Source organism: Talaromyces stipitatus, genomic scaffold, assembly GCF_000003125.1.
Source record: "Talaromyces stipitatus ATCC 10500 scf_1105507295523 genomic scaffold, whole genome shotgun sequence".
Taxonomy (NCBI): domain Eukaryota; kingdom Fungi; phylum Ascomycota; class Eurotiomycetes; order Eurotiales; family Trichocomaceae; genus Talaromyces; species Talaromyces stipitatus.
This window is the reverse complement of record NW_002990113.1, coordinates 3,359,558-3,383,530: the sequence shown is the minus strand read 5'-3', so window position 1 is coordinate 3,383,530 and position 23,973 is coordinate 3,359,558. Positions and strand designations below refer to the sequence as shown.

The 23,973-nt window shown below is 46.4% G+C and overlaps 8 protein-coding genes across 8 annotated transcripts, besides 1 other annotated feature; 4 read left to right on the top strand and 4 right to left on the bottom strand.

Moving 5' to 3' along the window:
- Positions 1-308: 308 nt before the first annotated feature.
- TSTA_071710 (nuclear envelope protein Cut8) lies at positions 309-2,198 on the bottom strand. The gene is made up of 2 exons (XM_002341121.1): positions 1,822-2,198; positions 309-1,770 (listed from the first exon to the last, which is right to left on the bottom strand). The coding sequence occupies exons 1-2, from the start codon at positions 1,895-1,897 to the stop codon at positions 899-901; spliced, it is 948 nt and encodes a 315-aa protein (XP_002341162.1). The 5' UTR covers positions 1,898-2,198; the 3' UTR covers positions 309-898.
- Positions 2,199-2,629: 431 nt separating this feature from the next.
- Positions 2,630-6,228, bottom strand: TSTA_071700 (ATP dependent RNA helicase (Dob1), putative; the record flags this gene model as incomplete). The annotated part of the gene is made up of 4 exons (XM_002341120.1): positions 2,630-3,576; positions 3,633-4,225; positions 4,274-5,335; positions 5,394-6,228. The coding sequence occupies 4 exons, from the start codon at positions 6,226-6,228 to the stop codon at positions 2,830-2,832; spliced, it is 3,237 nt and encodes a 1,078-aa protein (XP_002341161.1). The 3' UTR covers positions 2,630-2,829.
- Positions 6,229-6,462: 234 nt separating this feature from the next.
- TSTA_071690 (cytochrome c subunit, putative) lies at positions 6,463-7,163 on the top strand. The gene is made up of 4 exons (XM_002341119.1): positions 6,463-6,518; positions 6,572-6,749; positions 6,832-6,864; positions 6,928-7,163. Exons 2-4 carry the CDS (start codon positions 6,572-6,574, stop codon positions 6,954-6,956), a joined length of 240 nt encoding a protein of 79 aa, XP_002341160.1. The 5' UTR covers positions 6,463-6,518; the 3' UTR covers positions 6,957-7,163.
- Positions 7,164-7,392: 229 nt separating this feature from the next.
- On the top strand, positions 7,393-11,893 carry TSTA_071680 (killer toxin sensitivity protein (IKI3), putative; the record flags this gene model as incomplete). Its single annotated transcript, XM_002341118.1, has 9 exons — positions 7,393-8,518; positions 8,568-8,660; positions 8,713-9,269; positions 9,321-9,474; positions 9,535-9,877; positions 9,928-10,196; positions 10,248-10,381; positions 10,441-10,720; positions 10,778-11,893. 9 exons carry the CDS (start codon positions 7,393-7,395, stop codon positions 11,779-11,781), a joined length of 3,960 nt encoding a protein of 1,319 aa, XP_002341159.1. The 3' UTR covers positions 11,782-11,893.
- Positions 11,894-11,911: 18 nt separating this feature from the next.
- Positions 11,912-13,386, bottom strand: TSTA_071670 (diphosphomevalonate decarboxylase). The gene is made up of 2 exons (XM_002341117.1): positions 13,220-13,386; positions 11,912-13,143 (listed from the first exon to the last, which is right to left on the bottom strand). The coding sequence occupies exons 1-2, from the start codon at positions 13,279-13,281 to the stop codon at positions 11,991-11,993; spliced, it is 1,215 nt and encodes a 404-aa protein (XP_002341158.1). The 5' UTR covers positions 13,282-13,386; the 3' UTR covers positions 11,912-11,990.
- Positions 13,387-13,528: 142 nt separating this feature from the next.
- TSTA_071660 (cytochrome c1 heme lyase) lies at positions 13,529-14,903 on the top strand. The gene is made up of 2 exons (XM_002341116.1): positions 13,529-14,541; positions 14,634-14,903. Exons 1-2 carry the CDS (start codon positions 13,649-13,651, stop codon positions 14,731-14,733), a joined length of 993 nt encoding a protein of 330 aa, XP_002341157.1. The 5' UTR covers positions 13,529-13,648; the 3' UTR covers positions 14,734-14,903.
- A 1,136-nt stretch (positions 14,904-16,039) lies between these two features.
- TSTA_071650 (aspartic-type endopeptidase (CtsD), putative) lies at positions 16,040-18,287 on the top strand. Its single transcript, XM_002341115.1, has 2 exons — positions 16,040-16,566; positions 16,618-18,287. The coding sequence occupies exons 1-2, from the start codon at positions 16,351-16,353 to the stop codon at positions 17,866-17,868; spliced, it is 1,467 nt and encodes a 488-aa protein (XP_002341156.1). The 5' UTR covers positions 16,040-16,350; the 3' UTR covers positions 17,869-18,287.
- Positions 18,288-18,336: 49 nt separating this feature from the next.
- TSTA_071640 (C2H2 finger domain protein, putative) lies at positions 18,337-21,051 on the bottom strand. Its single transcript, XM_002341114.1, has 3 exons — positions 20,504-21,051; positions 19,432-20,433; positions 18,337-19,381 (listed from the first exon to the last, which is right to left on the bottom strand). Exons 1-3 carry the CDS (start codon positions 20,902-20,904, stop codon positions 18,853-18,855), a joined length of 1,932 nt encoding a protein of 643 aa, XP_002341155.1. The 5' UTR covers positions 20,905-21,051; the 3' UTR covers positions 18,337-18,852.
- A 2,223-nt stretch (positions 21,052-23,274) lies between these two features.
- Positions 23,275-23,308: a microsatellite.
- Positions 23,309-23,973: the final 665 nt, after the last annotated feature.

Genomic DNA, 23,973 nt, shown 5'->3' with positions numbered 1-23,973 from the left:
TAACTGTTGATGATGGCGCGTCGAACTGCTCAAAATCTCATATGTTAGTATTCAACCTCTAAGTTTCATGAGAGGGTTTCCTGGCTTTCCCTAGAAAGTTAAACGTGATGTTGGTCAACTATTAGGATCCTTGCTGTTATCGAAGATGCTGAAAAGAGGAGGGAGAATACTAGGTAGAAGCAGGTAAAACTGCGCATATAAAGGTTGGTAGAATCTGCAGGCAACCAAGCTGATGTCAAGGCTCATCATACATTTTCTACTCTTGTATATACCGGTAAACTATTACTCATAAAAAAAAATAAAAAGTTGGACCTATTTATAATATATTCTTCCTAGTCGATAACAGCGAGACGAATAAAATGCCCGCTTATAATACTGGCAGAAATGCCGACAATGAATGACATGTAGTGATATATGGATGATGTGCATGATGAATCGATTTGTAAACAAAGAAAAAGAAAAAGACACTCGTAGCCAATAACTCCTTAACTGTTAGGTAGGAAGTAAAAAGCAAAGGAATCAAGCAAGTGAAAGAATGAGAATGTCGAGGGGAAAAAAGAAAAGGGACAGGAATGTAGTATGTCTTTTGGAGCAAATATAAGAAATATGAAGAAGTATCTGTTGATAAGACAAATGATAGCAAACCTTGTTAAGTTTGCCTCCGCTTTATAGCTTTATCAACCCTATCCAAATCCATCTCACTTCAACTCCGGAATCAAATATCAAGAAGAGCTTTAAAACTGGTAACGCCGGTGGGTTTCACGAACTCTCTAGGACTGATGCAGGTATCATTATGTGTCGTGTCGTAATAAAAGTTTGTAGGCCGTAATATCGAAAGCGTATCGACAGCAAAGAAAGAAAGAAAAGATCCAGATCATGATGAACTATGTTCTGTTGTCTACCAGGGTCCAACTTTCAGAGGCATGCCCATACCATATGTTCCAGATAGGAGCTGTTCGCGGATGGAGGTTTGATCACCTCCTTGTGTACCGGCTGCACCAACACCCGGCAACGCAGATGAACCCATCCAACCCAGGCTGTTCTGTAGCTCATTGATTGCGTCTTGCAATTTGCCACCGGAAGTCTCGTTGTGTTTCGCTAGTTTCTGATCCCAGCCTCCGTATTGTAGTTGTATACCTCCGCCACGTTTGGCGGCTTCACGAATAACCAGTACCCAAGCCTTGCAAATTTCCTCGTAGGCTGAGTCACGGCCGATGTTATGTCGTGGTGTCTGCCATTTCGGCAAACTATGTATAATATCCGTTGCCCCGTCAAGATAAGTAAGGGAAACCGATGTCTGTGATTCGTTGGGAGGCAGGAAATGTGGTGTGAAATCGCTGAGAGCATCGAGTAAGTTGAAAAGGTGTTGCTTCACTCGGTTATATGCATAGTCGGAAAGGTACTCGCCGCTTCCCAAGGGAATCGATGTTTGTAAAGTCGACTGATAATTTCGAAGTACTTGCAGCGTTGACGACACGCTCGGGCGTGGAGCAGTGTGAACGACCTCGTCACCTAGCTCTGGGTGACGCTGGCAGACTGCCTGTAGCACCGACCGTAAAGCATCCGTATCTAACGTCTCGAGAAGTCTGGGTAATGATAAAGGCCGACCGGATACATTTGGACGGGAACGTTTCATCTGGCGATTCGGCAAAGGACGTGGAGTAAAAGCTGGAGAGTTGGTAGGAGAAGCGGACATGCGGATATCGACATCGTTGCCATCGTCTTCGGCCTTGCGTTTTCGGTTGCTACTCTGCTGTGCTGGTGTAGACACTATTGCCAGTTAATATAATTGATGCCAGAAATTGTCAAAAGTGTTCTTACTGGAACGTGAAGGAGAGAAGCGAGAATGTTCGTAAAAGTGTGGAGGAACAGGAGGCGTAGCCACCAAACTGTTCATGATGATGCGAAGTAGGTGGCTGCCTGATAAACTCGACCACTCTTTGACGATCGAGATGGATATAGATGTCTTCGCGATAAATGATTGTATATGTGTTGTTCGATAACTGCTTCCAAGGTGTCTTGTGGGCAGAGGCAACAGAAGGGAGGCGATAGGAAAATCAACAGGCTGTATCGACTGCGAGAGAAAAAGATCACAAAGAAGAGAAATTGGCACTCTGAAGTTTATACTTGAGCCAGACGGGTATCAAGAAAAGAGAAATGAGTAGGTGAGGTTGGGATGTGAGAAGTTTGACGAGGATGGGGTTGTAAAGTTTAGGAAAGCGAGGTTTGGAATGGCCAGGTCAGTTTGCTGAGTTTAAGCTGGAAATTGGCGGTGGTGGTTTAGGTTACTGAGCTTAGCGTATAGGGCGGGTACTGTAAATTACGATGGGCAGAGCTTTGGTTGGGCTGCGGCGGTTGTGGGAGGTTTTGCCTACTGTAATTTTGGTAATGTCCTGGTATTGTGTTTTATGTCATCGGAGATCTAGCTGACTAAGGGCGTATTGGCATTACGGTACTAGTGCTCCTGCCTGACCAGGCTGATCGTAGACGGGGTAACCAAAAGCGCAGCTAAACCCGTTTGCAAAACCGCATGAGGACCATGCGTCGTATTGTAATTACACACATTGCTGTATCCCAGGCACGTTTCTGTAAGTTTATATGAGGGGTCAGCTATATCGTTCTGCATACTGGCTGGGAATCAGTCTATTTCCTGTTATCCTGAGGTTGTATCTTCCTAGATATACACATTTATTCCTCGTTCCTACATTACTTGAAGTTCTATACATTGTGGAATAATCTGGTGAACTTTTGATGGCCAAGCCGGAAACCCTCCAAAACGCCAATGCCATGCGGGAAATAAGAAATAAATGACCCAATGATACGCAGTCATTACAAGTAGAGAGATTGAGCTGCAACAATATCTCTGCGTACCTTGGTGAGAGATGTCTCAAACTTCTGTTCAAGCTCCTCGTTGCCCATGACCTTGGCGGCCTCTCCCATCTGTCGTAGCAGTTCCTCCAGCCGACGGAAAACTCGGATCAAACTACCTTCGTAGACGTCCGTCATCTGGCAGATACCTGCGAATGACATGCCGTGAGCCCACTCGTAAATCACATCCATAAGTTCCCAGTGGAAGCTTTGTACGTATTCTTCCTCGTTAATCGCTAGCTTTGATTCCATAGAGATCTTGGCAATGACTCGGGCTTGAGCCTGGATTTCTTTGAGAGGCTTGATTAGCTCTTCCCGAGTCAGTTCAGGCGTATCCTTGGCCTTTTCCTCAAAGACAAAGCAGCTCAAGACAGCAGCGCATTGTTCAGGTGTAAGAGTGTTGAAAAAACTGTTAAACAGCAGCTCACTCAGCATCAGTTCGTCACCGGTGCTGATCTCACATGCTACTCGAGCTTTGAGTTGGACGACCTCTTCTTTGTTGATGAAATCGAGTCGCCGAAGGACACGTTTCCGGCATTTTAATTCGTCTAGCTGTATGATCGACATGGCGTCGGAGATCTTCTTCTTGATTGCCTTGATTTGAACGCCCAATTCGACTTTCTCCGAGTATTGATCGTACAACTCTGGTAACCGGGGCGAATTATGCAGAGGATTGGCCAGAAGCCGTGATTCAAGCACTTCGACTTTCTATAACGTGTTATTAGCAACCATCCACACGACCGAATTTGGATCAAAGCACTTACTCTCATGAGTTTCTTAAAGGAAATGTCCTTGATGTTCATGTTCTCAATCGGATCTAGAAGAGCCAACCCATCCGGGAATCGTTTTTTTATTTCTTCAAGAGAACGCTTGACGCTAGCCCGCGAATCCACCGTTTGCACCTCCTTGGGAAGGAAGATACGGACGTGAGATATAGATTGTAGGCAGCGCAAAAGCACGGGCACTACCTGCATATGGCTCTTTTCGCCCTCTTTGGGTGGCCGGACGCCAGGAGGTAGACCGGTGTGAGTGCGGGTACCCGTTGCAGAGCCTTCGGCAACCTCCAATAATACATCTACAATGTAGGACTCTTGAGCGCTGAGGATTTCCTTGGGATCCTTTGATCTCCGCTGTTTGTAATTGACAACTGCACCCCAGCCGAAGTCATTGCCTTGATGTTTGATATGCACGAGACGTCCCGGTTGTAAGAAAGGCAAGCAGTAATCGGGGTGGCTGATGACTTCTTGCATGTCATCAGTATACTTTGAGAGCTGCTTTCGTAGTTCATAATAATCCTGGATTGTCGCCTCGTCTGGAATGTTCATGTTGACTCGCTTGGTCTCAAGCTCCGCAAGTTCTAATGTTGTCAGTATTTTGGTGCACATCCCGGGGTGCTATTACTTACCTTTCTCTAGACCTGCGACGCTAGCAGTATTCTGGAATTGGTAGAAGCACTTTTCGAGCATATAATCGGGGGAAATACCCTCGACTCTCATCAGGTTCAGAATCATGTTATAGCCCAAATGGAAAGCAGAGTTGAGTCGGTCCTGTTCACCACGCACAATTTCCTTGGCAACGGCGGGCTCCATTTCCTCACCAACCATCATGATCACAATACCACGTTCATCCAGACCTCTTCGACCAGCTCGTCCAGACATTTGAATGAATTCGGATGGTGTAACCCAGCGGGTATCAATACCGTCGAACTTCCGTACACTTGTGAAGACAACTGTTTTGGCAGGCATGTTTAGCCCAATAGAGAACGTCTCTGTTGCGAAGAGCACCTTAAGAAGACCTTCTTGGAACAAGATTTCGATAGTCTCTTTCAGAATGGGAAGTAGACCTCCGTGATGGATACCGATTCCACGTCGCAACAATGGTAGAAGGTTCTGAATCTGTTTAAGCTTGCGGTCCTCTTCAGAGAGCATCTCAATGGCGCTATTGAAAACTTTCGAAACCATTTCTTTCTCGGAGTCGTCGTTAAAGGCCAATTTACTCATCGCTAAAGCATTGGCTTCACATTCACGCTTGCTGAAGCTGAACACAATCACAGGGTTGTAGCTTCTGAGCATGATCATTTTGACGATCTTGAAGATATCGGACTGATCTTTCTTGCCGCCCTTGTTGAACTTCTTGTCTTTTCCTTTACCCTTGCGATTCGCGAGAGCATTTGCCGGATCATCACCTTTATTCTCAGCAATAGAGCTCATTGCTTTCTGGAAGTTGTCTTCCCGGAAAACACCCTTCTCGTCGACCACCAAGTGGATTCCGTCTGCCCCAGCTGGGAAGAAGTAATGTTGCAATGGTGTGGGTCGGAAATCGGTGTAAACGACGTGGCATGGTTGTTTATGGAGGTAGACAATCCATTCTGCGAACTGCATGGCGTTGGGAATTGTTGCGGACAAGAACACGTATCGAACCTTGTCGGGAAGTAGAATAATAGTCTCCTCCCAAACGACACCGCGAGCTGATTTGAACGAGAAAGATTAGCAACGCCTATGATTAGAAGAGCAGAAGTAACTTACTCGCATCACGCATGTAGTGAATTTCGTCAAAAACGACCCATCCCACTTCTCGCATGATTTCAGAACCACGGTAAAGCATGGATCTCAAAATCTCCGTAGTCATGACGAGACAAGTTGCTGTCGGATTGATTGTAACATCACCAGTCATCAATCCAACGTCACCGAACTCTGCCGCGAACTCTCTGTACTTCTGATTACTCAAAGCCTTGATAGGACTAGTGTATATAACTCTTTGGTTCTTCTTCAAGCTTTGCGCGATAGCATATTCTGCCACAACCGTCTTTCCGGCACTTGTATGAGCCGAAACCAAGACGCTTTCTTCTCTCTGAATTGAGTGGACAGCGGTCTGCTGGAAAGGATCGAGGGTGAACGGCCAAGTCCTAGCAGGTTCCTCGGGAGGTACATGTTGCGAAATAGGAACGTACGGATAATTTGGTGGAAGTGCAACTTGATGGCGGACCTGATGTGAGAGTACAACGGCACCTGTATCTTGGGTGGACTGCAGACCAGCCGAGGCAGCTACCTCACGTTCTTGCTCCGTTTCGAAGGAATCAGCGACGACTGCGGCTGGCACATCTTGAAGGCGTTGACGCTTCGCTTCAGGCTGACCATTCTCTTCGCCTAAATGATATACGCCATTCGTCGTTGTGGTAGCGGCTGGGGCATCTGGCAACACTTCGTCGTCCTTGGGTTGTGAGTCTTGTTGCTTGGCCTTCACATCTCCATTTGCTTGCCGCTTTTTGCTTTTGTCTTTCTTTGGTCGAGGCTTTGCGGCCTCGTCGTCTGAGACGTAAGCTCCTGGCTTGTCTTCGAAGACATCGAATAAGTCATCCATCTTGACGATTAACTCCTCTCTTGAAACGAAAGGAAGTACACATAAAGATGGCTGACAACAGACCTTGTCGAAGAAACAAAAGTTGCGCGAACTAGAAATTTGCGATTCCCAATTGGGGAAGGAGCGCGGGCCGTTTCCTGATTCGCTAGTTAGTAACAGTCACGTGAGTGGCATCATGTGACTTGCGGGAACACGGGTGAGCTGATCTGCTCTGACGGCTAATTCCCTCTTATTGACTCTCTTGACGACATCCAGCTCCCAATCTCTCCTCCACCACCCTGCAGATCAAGGTATGCATTCGAAACGATACCCTGCTAATTGCATTCTATCTAATTGCTTCAAGATGATTGCCGCCTCCGCTGCCCGGGCCAGATTGGCCAACTCCATCGTCGCTCGCCGAGCTTTCTCTACCACCCGTACCCAGCTTGCCAGTCCTTACCACTACGCTGAGGGCCCTCGCTCCAATATTCCTTTCAACCCCAAGACCAAGTACTTCTTCTTCCGATACTGGGCATTTATGGGTACGTTGTGCCATTTTAACCTGCAGCGTCAGATTTACTGCAGCAAAGTGGGCTAATGTGTATGCGTTGTGTGCTTCTCTAGTCACCGGATTCGGTGCTCCATTCGCCATTGCTCGTAGGTTCCTAACTGTTTGGAGCTCGTCATTGTCTTCCTCTGTTCGCTAATTGATTGCTACAGTCTGGCAAACCTACAAGACCCGTCCTTAAACGATGCGCGCCGAGCCGATTACTTAGTTGGGTTGAGTTTTAAGGAAAGGAATTGTTACAATACGTCAGATTCAAGATTTCATTTGTATAAAACTAGAGAATCTTCAAGACCTCTTTTCGTCAAACTGCTCCAATTGTTTTTACAAGTTCACATTTATCCTTTTCCTTTGGTCGGTCGTAGTCGTATGATTAGGCGGTTGCAATCGGAAATGTGAATGAAGTCATTGGTTGATATTTAGCGATGGATCTCGGAAGACTAATTTTGCGGGACAACTCAAATAATTTTTTATGCGATATGACAGTTGCGACTAATCAACGCTACGACACATAGTTCCAACTGAATAAATTATCGGAGATAAGCAAATGATATAAAATCCAGAGGGTCATAAGAATTACGTGGTTCTGATCAATGAGGAGGAGGGGCAAATAATACAAGATGCGCAATCTCAAGAACGTGCGCCTCGTCGAAGTCGAGCTACAGACCAAGCTTCCTTTGACTGCGACTGCTTGGGACACTGCGTCAGATTCCATTATTTGCACATTTGGCCCAGAGGAAGGAAATCAGGTCATCGAGTTGCGGAGAAAACGACACGATGTAGTTTATACATCTCCAGCCAGCCAGGAAGACTTTGAGACGATCGCATCATGGGATGCCCCAAGCCCTCTACCTGACTTGCCTTATGATCAAGTTTTATCGTTGCAGTACTTTGCAGATAACTTGACTGCAATCCTTGTTCTTCAGGGAGGCGATATCATCATTGTTCGTGAGGATCCTCAGCCTGGGGAAGACAAGATTGAAATCTTGGGCTCAGTTGATGTCGGTATATCAGCTGCAGCTTGGTCGCCAGATGAAGAGCTTTTAGCAATTACGACAAGAGCAAACACGCTACTTTATATGACTCGCGAATTTGAGAATGTCGCAGAAATTACGTTCTCTCCAGACGATCTCAAACTGTCACGGCATGTCTCTGTTGGATGGGGCAAGAAAGAGACACAATTTCAAGGCAAAAGAGCCAAAGCATTAAGGGATCCCACCATGCCTGAAAAGGTTGATGAAGGCAAGTTCAGCACCTTTGATGATTCTCGAACCACAATCTCGTGGCGTGGGGACGGGACTTTTGTTGCCGTTAATAGTGTGGAAAGCGGTGTTCGACGAGTGACCAGAGTATACTCTCGAGAGGGAACTCTCGATAGTGTTAGCGAGCCGGTAGATGGACTCGAAGGAGCGTTAAGCTGGAGACCGTCAGGAAACTTGATTGCTGGTATTCAACGTCTTGATGATCGTATAGATGTGGTCTTCTTTGAGCGCAACGGCTTGCGTCACGGCCAGTTTACGCTGAGGCTATCGGAGGAAGAACGACAGACTTGGGGCTCGGATATTTATCTGAGCTGGAACATCGATTCCACGGTTCTGGCTGTGTACTTTAAAGATCGTATTCAGCTCTGGACTATGGGTAATTACCATTACTATCTGAAACAGGAGATATTACTTCACGGCGAGAGCAAGAAGTTCGTTCGCTGGCATCAAGAGAAGTCTTTACGGCTCATTGCAGTTTCTTCCAGTAAGTCAGGAAATTTTCATGAACTAAAGCACGCTGACAATAGGACCAGACCTCTTGATGGATAGCGAATGGGTTTTCGATGTGGCTCATGGCTCAACTACAAGTCCAGATGACTATGGAGCAGTTGGTGTCATAGATGGAAGTAAGTCACATAGGAGCTCTGTTATGTAACTATCCTAACTGTTATGAACTAGGAATATTGAAATTGACTCCCCTGAGACTCGCTGGCGTCCCACCACCAATGTCTCATTGTGAAATAAACGTCGACTCCAATATCGTGGATGTCGCATTCAGTCATTCGGGAGCTAGGATTGCAGTACTTACCACAGATAACTTCTCGATATTTTCATGGCCGTTGAAAACTCGATCAGTCCCTTCGCCGTTATTGGAGTCTAGTCATCCTCTTCCCCAGACAGCCAACTCTCGACCAAGACAGATCGCTTTCCTTAACGATAGCGAAATTTTCATTCTCATTCATGACGGAGCTCCAACCCGTCGAATTGAAAGGACGAAGCTGGATACTCGTGAGAGCTCCGTGTCATATGTGATTGCCGCAGATGAGCAGATTCAAAGTATCTTCCCGAACATTAGGTATGATAAGCTCTGGATTTCAAAGTCTTCGTTGAAAGCACAAGGCACAACATACCTTCAAGGTATTCTATCTGCGAATAATTTGCACATCTCATCTTTCGATGCGGCTCCTGCAGTCGAAGCTCAGTGGGCAGCTAGCACGTATATTTCTGACGATCAGGTACTTCTTCATCTTTGAAAGCTCGGAGTATGACCTAGCTAACGGTAACAGGATATCCTCGTCTCCATGACGCGAACGGGAGCATTGTATGCCAATCGACGTCTGTTGGCAAAAAATTGTACTTCTTTTATACTCACACCCGCCCACATAATCTTTACTACCACACAACATCTCTTGAAGTTCGTCCATATCACAAACGTCGAAGGTATGTCAATCAAGGAAAGCCTAGCATGGTTGCAAGAAGAATACTAAACTTGATTTGCAGACATGGAAGTACCTGCTGATACACCCGAAACGGACGAGCGATGCCGAAGCATTGAGCGCGGTGGACGAATAGTAACAGTGACGCCTTCAAACTTCGCCGTAACATTACAGATGCCTCGAGGAAACCTGGAGACGATATACCCCCGAGCCCTGGTTTTGGCGGGTATAAGAAGCTTCATTGATGCGAAAGATTACCGCTTGGCATATCTCGCTTGCCGAAGTCAGATGGTCGATATGAACATTCTCCATGATTATGCTCCTCAACAATTTATGGAGAATGTTCCTCTTTTCATTACGCAGATCAAGAGAGCCGATTACATTGATGAATTCCTGTCGCGTCTAAAGTATGATCGTGTCTACCTTCTGTTTGACCAAACTGCTGACTTCCTCATAGAGAAGAAGATGTCTCCCAGACTCTGTACAAGGATACGCTGAAACTTTCAAAAGCCGAAGCTGATACCGCAGCAAAATCTGCAGTCAAGCCAACAGCTAATGGCACTTTGAAACCGTTAAAGGATAGCAAGATCAACCGAATTTGCGATGCGTTTTTAGTGGCCCTCAAGAGCAAAATGGACACGAATCTGCAAAACCTGGTTACAGCTCATGTGTGCAAGTTTCCACCAGATCTTGACGCTGGTTTACAGCTGGTCGCTGATTTAAGAGGTTTGTTTCGTCGCATTACCAGCGAATATCTTTGCAACTAACACAAGATAGTGCGGAGTCCGGCACAAGCTGAAGAAGCTATAGAGCATATGTGTTTCTTAACTGATGCCCATCATCTCTACAAGAATACTCTGGGGCTGTATGACCTAGAGCTGACTCTTCTTGTTGCTCAGCAAGCGCAAATGGTAGGCTCCAATCTTTGGTCATGTTATAGGCACTATTAGAGTTTGCTGATAATGAATAGGATCCGAGAGAATACCTTCCTTTCTTACGGAAACTCCAAACTCTACCTGAGCTTCGTCGACAATACGAGATCGACAATTACTTAGGTCGATCAGCGAAAGCTCTGAAACACCTCCATGCTCTAGAGGCATTTGATGAATTGAAGCAATACGCCGTCAAGCACAGCCTTTACCGAGAAGCGCTTGATCTCTACAAGTATCAGGCAGAGCAGTTGCGGGAAATGACTCGCCTGTATGCCGACTACTTGTACGAACAGAGCAATTATCAGGAAGCTGCCATTGGTAAGAAATCTGATCTATCTGTTACCTTATATACAACCTATACTAACGCTATCTCAGCCTATGAGTCCCTTGGTATTTACGACGAAGCATACAAATCGTATCAGATTGCCCACAGTTGGCGCGAATCCCTTTATTGCGCTTTAATGGTACCTTTATCGCAAACAGAGCTTGAAACTCACGCCAACAATCTAATTACAACACTTGTGGAAGAAGACAAGGACTATCTCTCAGCAGCACAGATCCAAGCAGATCACTTGAAAAACTATCCCGCAGCAGCAACACTCTTCTGCCGTGCCTCCCGATTCGCAGACGCAACACGCATCCTAGCAATTAATGGCCTTCAGGATCGCATTCCGGAACTCGTCGACAACGGCCTTGCAGAGGCGATGGGTTCAACAACCGACTTCTTAGCCGATTGCAAAGCCCAACTAAACGCACAAGTACCACGAATCGGCGAATTGCGCGAAAAGCGACTAACAGACCCATTGGCATTCTTCGGCGGAGATCCAGAAGCAGCAGCAGCTGGAGGAGTTGATATCCCGGATAACGTCTCGCTCGCACCAACAGACGCCTCAACTGCCGCTGGTCGAACAATGTTTACTCGCTACACGGGCGGAACGAACATGTCGCGCCGAACGTCAAAGACCCGCCGCCGTGAGGAACGGAAACGAGCCGCTGGACGGAAGGGAACTGTCTATGAGGAAGAGTATCTGGTGAATAGTGTTCGACGACTTATTGAGCGGGTCAATAGTACATTTGACGAGATTAATTCGTTGATCAAGGGACTCCTGCGTCGAGGAATGAGGGAGCGCGCAGTTGCGGTTGAGAAGGCGCTTCAGGAGGTGTTGGGATTGTGTTCGTCTGCTATAAAGGAAATTTTTGACCAGGAAAAAGAAGATCAGCAGCAAAAACAGACGGAGGACGCTACTGATCAGGGAGCAGGAGAACAGACGTATTCGGCCGCGGGTGGTGATGCTGTTTTCTTGGAGAGTATTTATGCTGGGCAGAAACGTGTTGCGCCAGTTATGAAGGAGTTTAAGAAATTGGCTCTTTTGGGCTGATTGGTTCCTAATGCTGATTAGATAATTAATTAGATGACGACTAAAAGTTATTTACGCAGTGAATGAGCCTGGCATGGATTCAAATCGTGTCTGATTCATAAGATTTGTTTTTGACGCTCATCTGGTAAAGAGTATCTATGTAAGTATTTACGTCTGAGAAGGAAACGCGCAACAAAAGAAATAAGCATGATGCACAAAACGAACTACTCCTACTTCTCCAAGCTCAAGATATCACCCTTCTCACTGACCAGATGAGTATCAATCTTTTGAGGACCTTCACCAACTCCAGTAAGAATAACACGACTAATCCCAGTCTTCAAGACCTCAATAGCCCTTGAATCCAAACTATTCAAATCAACTCCGGCAGATACACCCTTGAGTCTATCTCCGAATGGACCTTCCCACCCTTCCAATTCACCACCCAAGATAGTCTTGAACGTTCCCCCGACGAGCTCAGAGACTTCGTCAAGGTAGTAAATAACAGCATTCGGACCGGCGTCAAAGGTATAAGCAGCAACGGTCTTACCGGCTAGTCGATTGATATCATTTACCAACCGAATAGCAGCGCGCGACACATCATTCAAATAGAAAATGGGTGGTTCAGAATCCAAACAAACAGCATGGAAATTGTTCGAATCTCGCATAGTCAAATCAGCGAAAGCAGCAAAGTCCCGCTTGGTAATGGCTTCTTCCATACCGGTCATTCGGCGGGGCACAATGTGTTCTGCGCGAGTCGCGAAGAGAGGCGAGGTAGAGACAGTGGTCTGCATACCGGTTGTACTGGGCACGTCCTTCTTCTCGGCACTGACTACCAAGATGAGAGCTCTCATTTCGGGCCAGTGAGACGCTGGCGCGATTTCTTCGGCGAGACTATCGCTTCCATCTTCCTTAACACCGGCTCGCCAGGCGACGTATCCGCCTTGCAAGGAACGGCAGGCAGAACCCGAGCCTTGTCTGGCGATACGACTGAGCTCAGTCGGTGATTGAGGGAGCTCATACAAATCTGCAATGGCGCGAACGAGCGCAGCAAATCCTGCAGCAGAACTTGCTAGACCAGCGGCCGTTGGAAAATTGTTCTCTGATACGACGCGGAGTGGGTATGAGGAAAGCTTTGGGAGAGATGGGTCTGCAGATTCGAGTTCCTTGCGTAGTGCGCGCAGACTTGAGAGACAGGCGAGTGTTCGCTTGGAGGCTTGGATATTTTCGGGTTTACCGTTGAGGGTGAGTGTATCACCTTCAGTGGCGGGGTAGTTGGGAGAGCATGATGCCGTGGTTACGGTGCGAAGAGAGCGTTGAGAGAGGGTGACAGAGAGAGAAGAATTTGTGGGTAGGTTCAACGTCGCATCGCGCTTTCCCCAGTATCTGGAGTGGTTATTTATCAGTCCATCTTCTCGCTCAATGTTGTCTTGTAAAAAGGTAGCGCTTCGGGGAATCTTACTTAATGACCGCAATGTTTACTGGGGCAGTCGTAGTAGCTCGGAACACATTGCTGTCAGTCATGGTGAAAATAGACCGTATTTTAAGGTGCGAAATAAATTTGCAGAAACGTTTCCTTCGAGTGAATGAAGTCAAAAAGGATTCCCCCCTAATTGAGGGAGCTTGGGCATATATTCGTTGTCCTGAGCTGAGGGGTCTCTCTAAAAGTTCGGCCAAAAACGCGGGCTTTCCAATTTTGGTTAGGCGGTAAGCATCAAGCCGCTTTTTGTTAGCTTTCTCCCGGACTCCGACTACGATTACCAATAGAATCAATCGTCCATTGACATAGAAACAAGCTTAGGAAGTCGGGCTGAAGCGTCTGGAGAGCGTGGGAGTTTCCTAGAGTCTTTGTTTCCGTGCAATATACACTCATACTACCTGGTACGACAAGATGGGTGCAAATGCCAGTACCCAAGCTCCGGCACCTTCTACATCGACGGAAGAGTCCAAATGCCCAGTTGACCACAAGACGAGAGAAATATGGTTGCAACAACATCAAGGAGGCTCTGCCGGTGGGCCTCCTCATCCACTTCCCCCTTCCGCAGTAAGCAGCAACAATGGCGCAACGACGAATGAAGATAAATCCAAGCTCCAGCGACAATTATCCAACGATCGCGAAGTGAGCAGCATTCCTCGAGCATTCGATGGTCCGAATACATCTACTTCAGACAATCGACAGACCCCCTCACCATATGCAGTATCCTCAACTGCGTCCCACGCCACACCTTCCAACGCCGAGTCTGAAACAGGCCATGACGCCGCAACTGGAAACTGGATATACCCTTCCGAACGACAATTCTTCGATGCGCTAGTACGCAAAAGCAATGTACCAGGCTCTACACAATCAGCCAAAGAATTAGCAACCTCCGTCGCATCCATAATACCCATTCACAATGCCGTGAACGAAAAGGCCTGGCAAGAGATATTGAAATGGGAAAAGAGTTCCCCATCTTCCGATCCGGGGAGTAGTAAATGCGGCGGACCGAGATTATACGCTTTTCGCGGGTTGGGGACGGAATCACAGTTTGTCTCTCCGCGTGCTCGACTTAATGGGTTGATGGGGTATCAATTACCGTTTGATCGGCATGATTGGGTAGTTGAGCGTTGTGGTGGAGAGAGAGTGGAATACGTGATTGATTTTTATCAGGGGAAGAGTGCACCTCTTAATCCGCAAGAGTCTTCTGGAGGGATTATGGGTGCTACGGGGCCTGGGAAATTGAGCTTCTATCTTGACGTACGGCCTAAACTGAATAGTTATGAGGGATGGCGTATGAGGTTCAATAGGTTTTGGGGTTTGGCATAGAGCATTGTTTGATTATGATGGGATATTGCATAGCATTGCATTTAAATGTTTATACAGCCTTGTATATTAAAAGATATCTATGTATGATTACTGGTCCTGGAGTTTCTCGACAAGTTAACCTCACTCTCAATACTCTACCATCTTTGACTGGCGTAACCGAGAATAATAAATAGATATCTTTCCAAGGTTCTTATCTCTGGAAACTATTAGTATCCAGCAAATCCATTCTATGAAGCATGAAATTCGGTTGATTAGTCGGTAATTTGCACGGCAGCCAGGGCAAATAATTTGTTTCCATTAGCTAGCAACAGCAACGGTGCAGCAAACTTGTTTCTTTCATCAACACTCTGCTCACTTGTTTCAAAAGCATTAAAATTAAAAACATGCCTCAAACAAAGGTAAAGACTACATACTCACGCAAACGACGTTCTGAGCCTATCTCGGATATACCAAGACGTCTCAAATCTACCACTCCTACCGCAACTACTAGGTCTTCTGTTCCCAGGCCTAAAAAGGTACCATCGGCACCATTAACACCATAGTAGGGCAGGGCAGTGTCATCTTCATCCTCGACTATATCCCTAACACCGCCATCCCAATTCGTCCCACGCGCCAGTCACGTCTTTAGCACGAGGACCGAGGCTGAGTTCACCGACACTCCCTTCTCCAAAGACGTATACATGTAGATGTCCTGTGGGTGCTTTGTTCTTTCATGATTACCTGCCCATGTGTTCGACTCCGTAAGGAGAAGCGCTGCAATGCCGCTCGAGCTGTATCAGATCCACATCGCGATATAGGACATGATAGATCTATCCGCAATGACTTGTCATCCAACTCGATTGCAGATAATGTGTTGGCTATTCCACACAGCCACTCTAACTCGACAGTGCAGAATGTAGCATAGTCATCAGCCATGGAGGTAACGTTAACGTCGCCATCGAATGCTTGGTACAAAAGTCAGCCGTGATAAGCTAGCAAAAACTTGGCAGTGCTGCAGGCCTCAGGCGCTAAGGCACACTGTTCCTGAGAAATGTGGCCCCTGCGCGGGCTAGACACCTTGACCTCTCCGGGCTTTGTCAGTTTGTCGTCTTATCTTGGATCCACACCATAAGGGATGTGACTACCCACAGTATTATTCGAGTTGAATAAAGCAAGGACCTTGATAATCGTATATGACTGACGATAGGAAACTGAATCTAATGATCGATGCTGTGAGTGTATACAGAACAAGTCGTCCTGTGTACCTTGTAGATAGTTGAGAGAAATAAGATAGGTCAGGGGCAGCACGCCCGTCTGGTTCCTATGGCGCTAAACCTCTTCGGGACCGATCTCCAGGCCAGCCGATGACAGCGCACAACGTGATTGGCCGGATCCTTATGCGAGTCAGCGCGCCTAGGGAAGGTGCTTCCCCGCTAAGCTCTGCGCAGGGTACCACCTTCCACTGGAGGGCTCCCTCCTGGGTCGCTCTTTCCTTGCTCCATCCATATCATATTATTCCCTTCATTAATTCGCTCTTTCCTTCTGTCAGCAGTCCCTCTTTTGGTCCCCTTCCCCAACCTCATTCACTGTATACCTTTAATATTCTTCTATCTCATTGACTTGTGTTTTTCTGCATTTCTTCTGTTCTGATTTTTTTGCGTGTTTGTTCCTTGATCAGCATAATCACTAATCTTCGCATCGTCATTGTCATAATCATCCGATCAATTGAATTGCATGTCATATTAATCAACTGCTGTCATCAATGAATTGTTCGACGACCACCGCAATATTCGAGATCCTCGTCTAGGATCATGCTTTTTTCTCGATATGTACTCCCTGCAGCTGTTCTGTCAATCGGCGTCAACGCATTCTATCCATACATCCGCCCTTCGACTGCGGTTCCGTCATTAACCAGCAGACTGGTCGAACGGTTCTATCCATTTCACTTGCGAGGGAGTTCTAGCAGCGGGGACGATGCCACACATGACGAGTTACTGACTCTTCCGCTGAAAAAGCGGTCGACTGTGGTATATATCTTGATTCCTAGCTTCAGAAGCCGTGATGCTAACAGTTTATAGAATAAACGCGAGAACAAGTATACAATTGTCCATGGAAACCCTGCTACTGGCCCGAACAGCGCGACCGTTAACGAGGACGGAAATGACTTCTCCTACTTCTTTGAGATGGATTTCGGGTCAAACAATCAGTCCATGTGGATACTGTTCGATACTGGCGGTACAAACAGCTGGGTATTCGGCACCAACTGCACAGTCCCCGCCTGTGAAATGCACAACACCTTTGGCCAGAATGACTCGACAACGTTGCAGACATCGGGGAATACGTTCAGTGTCGGTTACGGATCTGGAACAGTGTCAGGCTTGCTGAGCTCCGACACGGTCAAACTCGCCAATTTCAGCTTCCAACTCACTTTTGGACTGGTCAATAATGCATCAAAGGATTTTGTCGATTATCCCATGGACGGTATTCTCGGGCTGGGTCGCTCGAAATCGAGCACAACGGGGACATCCACAGCAATGGAGGCCATCGACAATGCAAAACTCCTTCCGTCGAACATTGTCGGAATCAGTTTGCAGCGAAACGAGGATGGTGCGAAGGACGGTGAAGTCACATTTGGCGGGGTTGACGCTTCGAAGTTCGAGGGTGACATCACATATACCTCTGTCATATCAACCACAGACCGGTGGGAGATTCCATTGGGTGACGCTGTTGTTGCTGGCACTCGTCTCAATGTGACTGGCAAGTCTGCTATCATTGATACCGGAACGTCATATATCTTTCTTCCACCAGCCGATGCCAGCGCGCTTCACGCCTTGATCCCAGGATCTGCTTTGTCAGGCCAGGAATACACTTTTCCATGCTCCACAAACACAACTGTGCAATTCACTTTTTCTGGTGTGACCTATAGTGTTTCGCCCAAAGACTATATCGGCAGTACAACAGAGAACGGTGGTACGACATGCTTTTCAAATATCATTGCGGTCCAAACATTTGGACCTGATGACTGGCTTCTCGGGGACGTCTTCATGAAGAATGTGTACTCGGTCTTTGATTTTGACCAAAATCGTATTGGCTTTGCTGCTCGAAATGGTACAGCGGCTACCATCAGTACTGCTTCGCCCGTCTCTGCTGCTGCCAGCTCAGGGAATGCCGGTACTACCACATCTCCAGCCAACACCACCACACAGACAGCTAGTGCCACTCACACGGGTGCATATACTGGTGCTGCCGCCTCTTTCTCACTTCCTTCGCTGGTCAAACTTACGACTTCGGTGATCTTCTTAGGCTTGTATTTCCTGTCCAACCTCTGATTTGCGAGAGACTCTTTGTTCTATTTTTGTTTTGCTTCTTTTCATTCGTTCGGATACCCACAACAGCATTGTTGTTTTGTTCTTTTTTCTCACATTTGCGACAGAAAAGCATCTCTGTCACCTGCCTAATCATTTAATCTTCTCTCTCATGTCTGATTATTCATCTCTTTCCAATTTTTACGAGAGCTGTACTATATTCTTTAATCTCGCTGCACACACACTTCTATCTGTCCGTTTGATATTGATTTCAGCACAAAAAGCGAGAATTTGTCGGTAGTACATATTTATCTGATTCATCGGTTATTTAGGATCTGCTGATGAATGGATTTTATATTTTACATCTTTTGATCCTTTTCTAGATACATATACATAGTTAGTCTTAGGTAGTTATAGACAATGGATGCAGTACACCCATCCTGATCAAGCCATATTTACTAAGTACCAATGATCTATAGTAGAGCAGGTAATGTCCTTCATAACCTCGTAAATTTGTAGTAATCTGATGGCCACCTATACCAAAGTACTAAGTGAGATACTTTATAACCATGTATAAATACAAAGCCAACCCGTCTCACACCAGACCAAAAAAAGTCACTTTTTTGTATTCAATTTTTGTTTTGATATCCCCGTGTACATGCAAAAAACTTGAATGATGGCCGTTATGTAAACTTCCAGAAAAAAAATTTTTTGATTCTGCGCTTTTTTCGTTTCGTCGTGTAAAGACTTTCCATGCATTAAAGTCGTTGTGATGCATCTTTGCAAACATCCGTCGGCTGTTCTTCGCTTCAAATGAATTTCGCTTGAGAAATGATCAAGTCTCGGTATAAACTCGCAGGTTCAAATAGTTGTAATATAAACAGAGAGGGAGGCCGTTATTCGTTCCAGATGAAAGAAATCGTGTCGTATAAGCAGTCGTAGGCATTCAAGTGTAACCGGGTACGTACAGTGGCGGTGAAGATATCGAAATACGAGATGATCAAGATTCTAGGACTCGTCCATGACTTCATCGATTGTGCTTGATGTCAATGGTGCATCTCCTAATTCAGATCTCTTACAGCCCTTCTCACTGATACTTCCGAGCCTCGATTCTGCTTGAGGTTCCTCCTTCATACATGCATTTTCGAGAATGTTAGTCCACTTCCCCGGTGTCCCTGCATGGCTATGCTTGAGATGTTGTCGGAAATGATCTGCTCGGAAGAACTTCTTCACGTTGTTGCATTCACCGAATTTGTGCATGGTAGTCAAATGCTCAAAACGTTGATCCCAGTCTGGTTCGGGGTTGTTGGGGAACTCCTCGCCACAATAGCCACATGTGTCGTGAGTAGGGCCTGCGCTTGTTTGCGTCACTGGTGATGTTGACGGATGGAATGCTGCCTGGAAGTTTGCAAGTGCCGCACAAGACCACGAATGACGTCGCAGATGTAGCGAATTCTGATGTCGTTCTGCTTCATTCTTATTCTTAAATCGATTGCTGCAGTATTGGCATGTATATTGTTTTTCCAATTCGTGAGTCCTACTGCTGGTTAGTACAAGTTAATACAATAAGTGCTGTTTGTGACTTACCGGAGTTCCTCCTGAGTCTCAAACTTCTTGGGTTTTTTCGGACAGCAGTCGCAGATGTATAGTCCGCCCAACTTGGAATTGCCGCCCCTCGGTCCGCTAATGCCCGATTGGAACGAGATCTTTCGGTTCGACACGGTGGGTTTGGAATCCCCATTATAGTATGGTGTTTTTAAAGTAGAGAATCCACCGACTGACCCGTTGGGGCTGGGTTGGTTTACGACTGCTTTATCATGATAGTGATCTCCGTCTGATTTGGGAGATTGACCTCCAGTAGACATACGATCATACGAAGATGCACTTGTACCAGCTGACAGTCCAGCCGAAGAGCTAAAAGATGTGGATGTCCGCCAGCTAGCGGAGGACAGAGACGATATCGAGTTATGACTCGGTAAATGACGTGAAGTGGGAGAAACATGATTTGTGAAGTGGTGTGCGCTCGTTCGTCGTGACGCAAGATCACCGTTGCTTGGTGCCTTGTGTAGAATAGGTTCACGTGGCGGAGATGACGCTCTTCGCTTCATTCCATGCTGCCCGGACAAGTAATCACTATGAGACATATGGTTGTCGTCTTCGCATTCGACATCAGGGAATACGCTCTGCTCTTGATATGGTCGACCAGGTCGCGGGAAAAAAGAAAAAGTATCTTCTGATTGAGGAGTCAAAGCGCCGGTGCGTCTGCGGCTATCGTAATCAATGCTTGTAGATGGCGCATTGCTTTCGACGCTAGGGCTCCGATAATCTGAAGTATCTTTCCAAGAAGCCTTTGATCTCGGCGAAAGACCACCCGGTGATACAGCATAATTGCCGAGGCTGTACGACGAGTCATATAGCGAAGATGGTTGGAAACTAGTTCCCAGGCTGCCTGATCTGAAATCATTGCCGAGTATGCTCGAGGTACGAGGTGGGGAATGAGGTTTTCCGATTTTTGACAGGAGATGTCGATCGTAATTGTCCGAAGAGCTCATTACACATTTTCGGGAGAAGTTTTGTTCGCCTTGTAAGCTGCAAGTAAATTAGCTATCGCCCACGGTGATTTGCTGGCTAGAAATAGAACGAGCAAGGCTTGACTTACATGGGCTCTGAGAAATGTGTTGCATAAGAACTCTGGAAGCTTGAGGTCTCTCGTCTCGGAAGCTCAATCTTGGTGTGGGAGAAGCTAGATGATCGACCAGCCGAATCATCTAATGACATGCGCTCAATGCGTGGAATAGGCTCTGGGGCGCGATGACCACCAAATAAGCTCGAGCTTGGGTTGATAGGGGCGAGCTTAGTCATATCAGGACGACCCATCCCGTTGGCATGAAGCCAACCCGCGTCATGACCATTTTCGAGATCATTGATACGTTGCGGCGGAGGTAGCGGAGGAGGAGCAAAGTCCTCGATTGTTTTCGTGGGGATGCGCATTGGACCGCGTGACGAATACGATTGTGTCGGTGGATTTTCCTCGTGAGGTGAGAACCGGGAGAAGTCCATATTCGAGTCCGCAAGGAACGCTCACCACACCGTCGGTTCGAGAATACAAACAACCTCAGTGTACTTTCCTTTCGATTTTGGCCCACGCAACTTTGGCAGTCTTTCCCAGCACAATTTGTAGTAAATTTGACGAGAGGATATCACGAGCAGAGTGTCGAGCGCAAGTTATCTAACCATAACTTGACCAAAGTGAATGTTGCTCGCACCTGGTACAAATAGGGAGTGATGAGTATCAACGGAAGTCAGTCAACGCCAATGAATGAAGAAGCACAAGCGTCATATAAACAAGACGGTAGACTCGGTGGAAAAAAAAATATATAAATGCGCAGAAATATATATATCACTGGTTCTATACCCTATTCAAATGCCGAGTAGTTTATGGTCTGCGGAGACCGGATAAAAAGTTGCAGTTAGGGTTGAATAGGGCGGCGCATGCAGAATGAAGATCAGCTCGGGGTCGGTCAATGGCAGACGTCTCAGACGATATATGATCAATTGTTGGTTGTTCCCTTCGCAAATTGATTCCTTCTCAAAACCATTCCTATGAAACTTCTGATCAATCGAGTCGTTGTGAGAGAAAATTGGAAGAAGTTGAGGTTGAGAAAGATGCCGAGGGAAGAAACGGCGCAAGAAGTAAAACTGAAGGAAGGCGCCTGCGAGGACGGTGCCGCGACAGATAATAAAAAGAGATCAAACGGGGTAGGAGCGATGCAGGATGCGGTAATGGCTCAAAATAGATGATTGGCAGTAAATGGTGGTGACCATATCCAATACAACAGTGAGAGAGCGAAAGCCATGGGAGGTGTACATCCACAGGAGGTTAGTACCCAGTTATAATAATAGACGATAATATAGCAGCCATTGTGTATAACGGGAGAGGAAGGAAAAGATGAAATTATGTATCCAGTGGAGAGAGAGCAATGGTCAAGAAGGACATAGGGCTTATATCAATTAATGCCACTAGTAATGCAATAAGGAGAGAGGGAGGGGCGAGTGATAGTAACAAGTTAGCTCACTAAGTTACCACTTGACCAAGTAACTTGAGAAAGCAAGAACCCTAGCTAGCGCGTAGCAGATGCAGCACCAGCTACTAATAATATACGTTTAGTAGACACACTGCAGATGCAGAGTCAAATCATCGCAAACCCCGGCTGTCGTTGCGGTGGGGCTGGGTAACTGGCCGTGTAAATAGGTAACTTTACCCTGAATTACTACGCAGTTACGCACTAGGAGTATTTGGTAATATTGCGTAATATTAATAATACAGTAAGTACATCTCCATGTACGTATGGACATGATATGTGCAAAAGATCTGAAGACGTTCAATCGATACATCAATACTATGATGATCAATCCAATTACAGGTCATTCGAATATATCTATGCCACAGTGCCAAACAATGGTTATACAAAGAACACAAGGCTGTAGGGCACCGAATCCTGACCGTTAACAATTATACACATTCTAACCGTATCCAGTATAGCTGTATGGTATGTATGGAGCATGGCAGGAGCCGTCGTTCCGTACTTTTAGGGCATGCTTTTTATTTTCCTCTTCGGCCTTTTTCTCTCACACCCTGCACATGCATCATCACCCCTCCTTTTTTGCAACTACTACATATGCTTAGTATGTATGCGGAAGCTCGAAGGCTACATACCCTGCAGTCACAGCGCTTCGATGGTTTCAACCTTTGCCTCTTCCAAGTATTTGTTGGCGAATCAGGGGAAGCTGAGGGTATTGTATTATTCTGTTGATTCCTAAAGGCCGCTCCCCACTGGAAGAGGGCCAGTCAGTGGATCTTGGTGGCACAGCACGCAACTCTCGTCGACTTTAATCGGGAGCCGTTGGAAGAGATCTCTTAACTTGCTGGGCTACGAATTGAGTGTGAGTCGTTAACCGTTGACTGTAATTACATCTTTATACACAGTCTATGTACCACGATATGCCAGGCCAGTGTTCAAGATAAAATCGACTTTGGCTCGCTAGGGCAGAAGTTAGCCCGTCACACAATCCCACGCTATGAGCTCGACGCCGTGGGTCCCCGGGTCCACGCTCTGTCAAAGTCCAGTCCCAGTACCAATCTATGGGTTTTTGCCTTTTGTTCCTATGGTAAGGCGTGGCTGGCGCGGTACAGTTTACTACTGTCAGTGACTGCATCTGATTGGTATATCTGTATTGACTGGAATTCCTAGCCTCGTTGTCTCCGTTTCTCACCTTCAGCATCGGCCGAGGTTATCTCCGAGTACTGAAAGAGTACGTAGTCAGCACGTCGTACTCTGTACGAATCTAAGCTTAATTTATTATTAATGGTGACTTTCAGCTGTCTTAGACTAGCCACCGGAAAGGAGGGCGGGACGACGCCTTATGTATTCGTATCGTATCGTACCGTATCGTATTGTAGCGTTGACCCGTTTAGGTACTCTGACTCGGACAGTTCAGTTCAACAGCTCTGTCGTAGGGCAGACTCCGTCACCTAGCCATTCTACCAATCGTTCCCATATCGCCTCTATCGGGTTAGACCTGGGGGGTTATCTTGGCACCGGCAGCCTTGTGCTGATCAATGGTCGGCCTTTTGTGCGCATAGACGTGATCATAAAGTGTGTGTCCAAGGTTTCCTTTTTCCTAATGTATGAGCTATGATCGAAAATAAACCCTGCATCTGCCATAAAATGAAACGTCGCAAGCGAGGAATGAGACGAAACAGATAAGAAAAGCTTGCGCCTCGTATCAGAGCAATTGGCGGTCCATGAATGACTCGCCTTGGATATACGAGGGTTGGCAGCGAATGAATTTCATCAATATTATTTCTATTTGTGTTTTCTGAGCATAAACAAACCAGATATCCATAATTGAGACAGATGGTGAGGAGTTGTCTTGTCTTCAACAGGTGGTGCCGTCCGTTTATCGAGGCCGAATCAACTACCTACCAGGTCAGGTTAGTGTCATCCTAGCAACCAATCATATTGTGCTCATCCCACTTGTTAATTAACCACTCGCAGCAAATAATCAGCAAGTAAATTATTGCTAAATATTTAGACAATTTGTTCAAGCGGTGAAGACATCACTCTT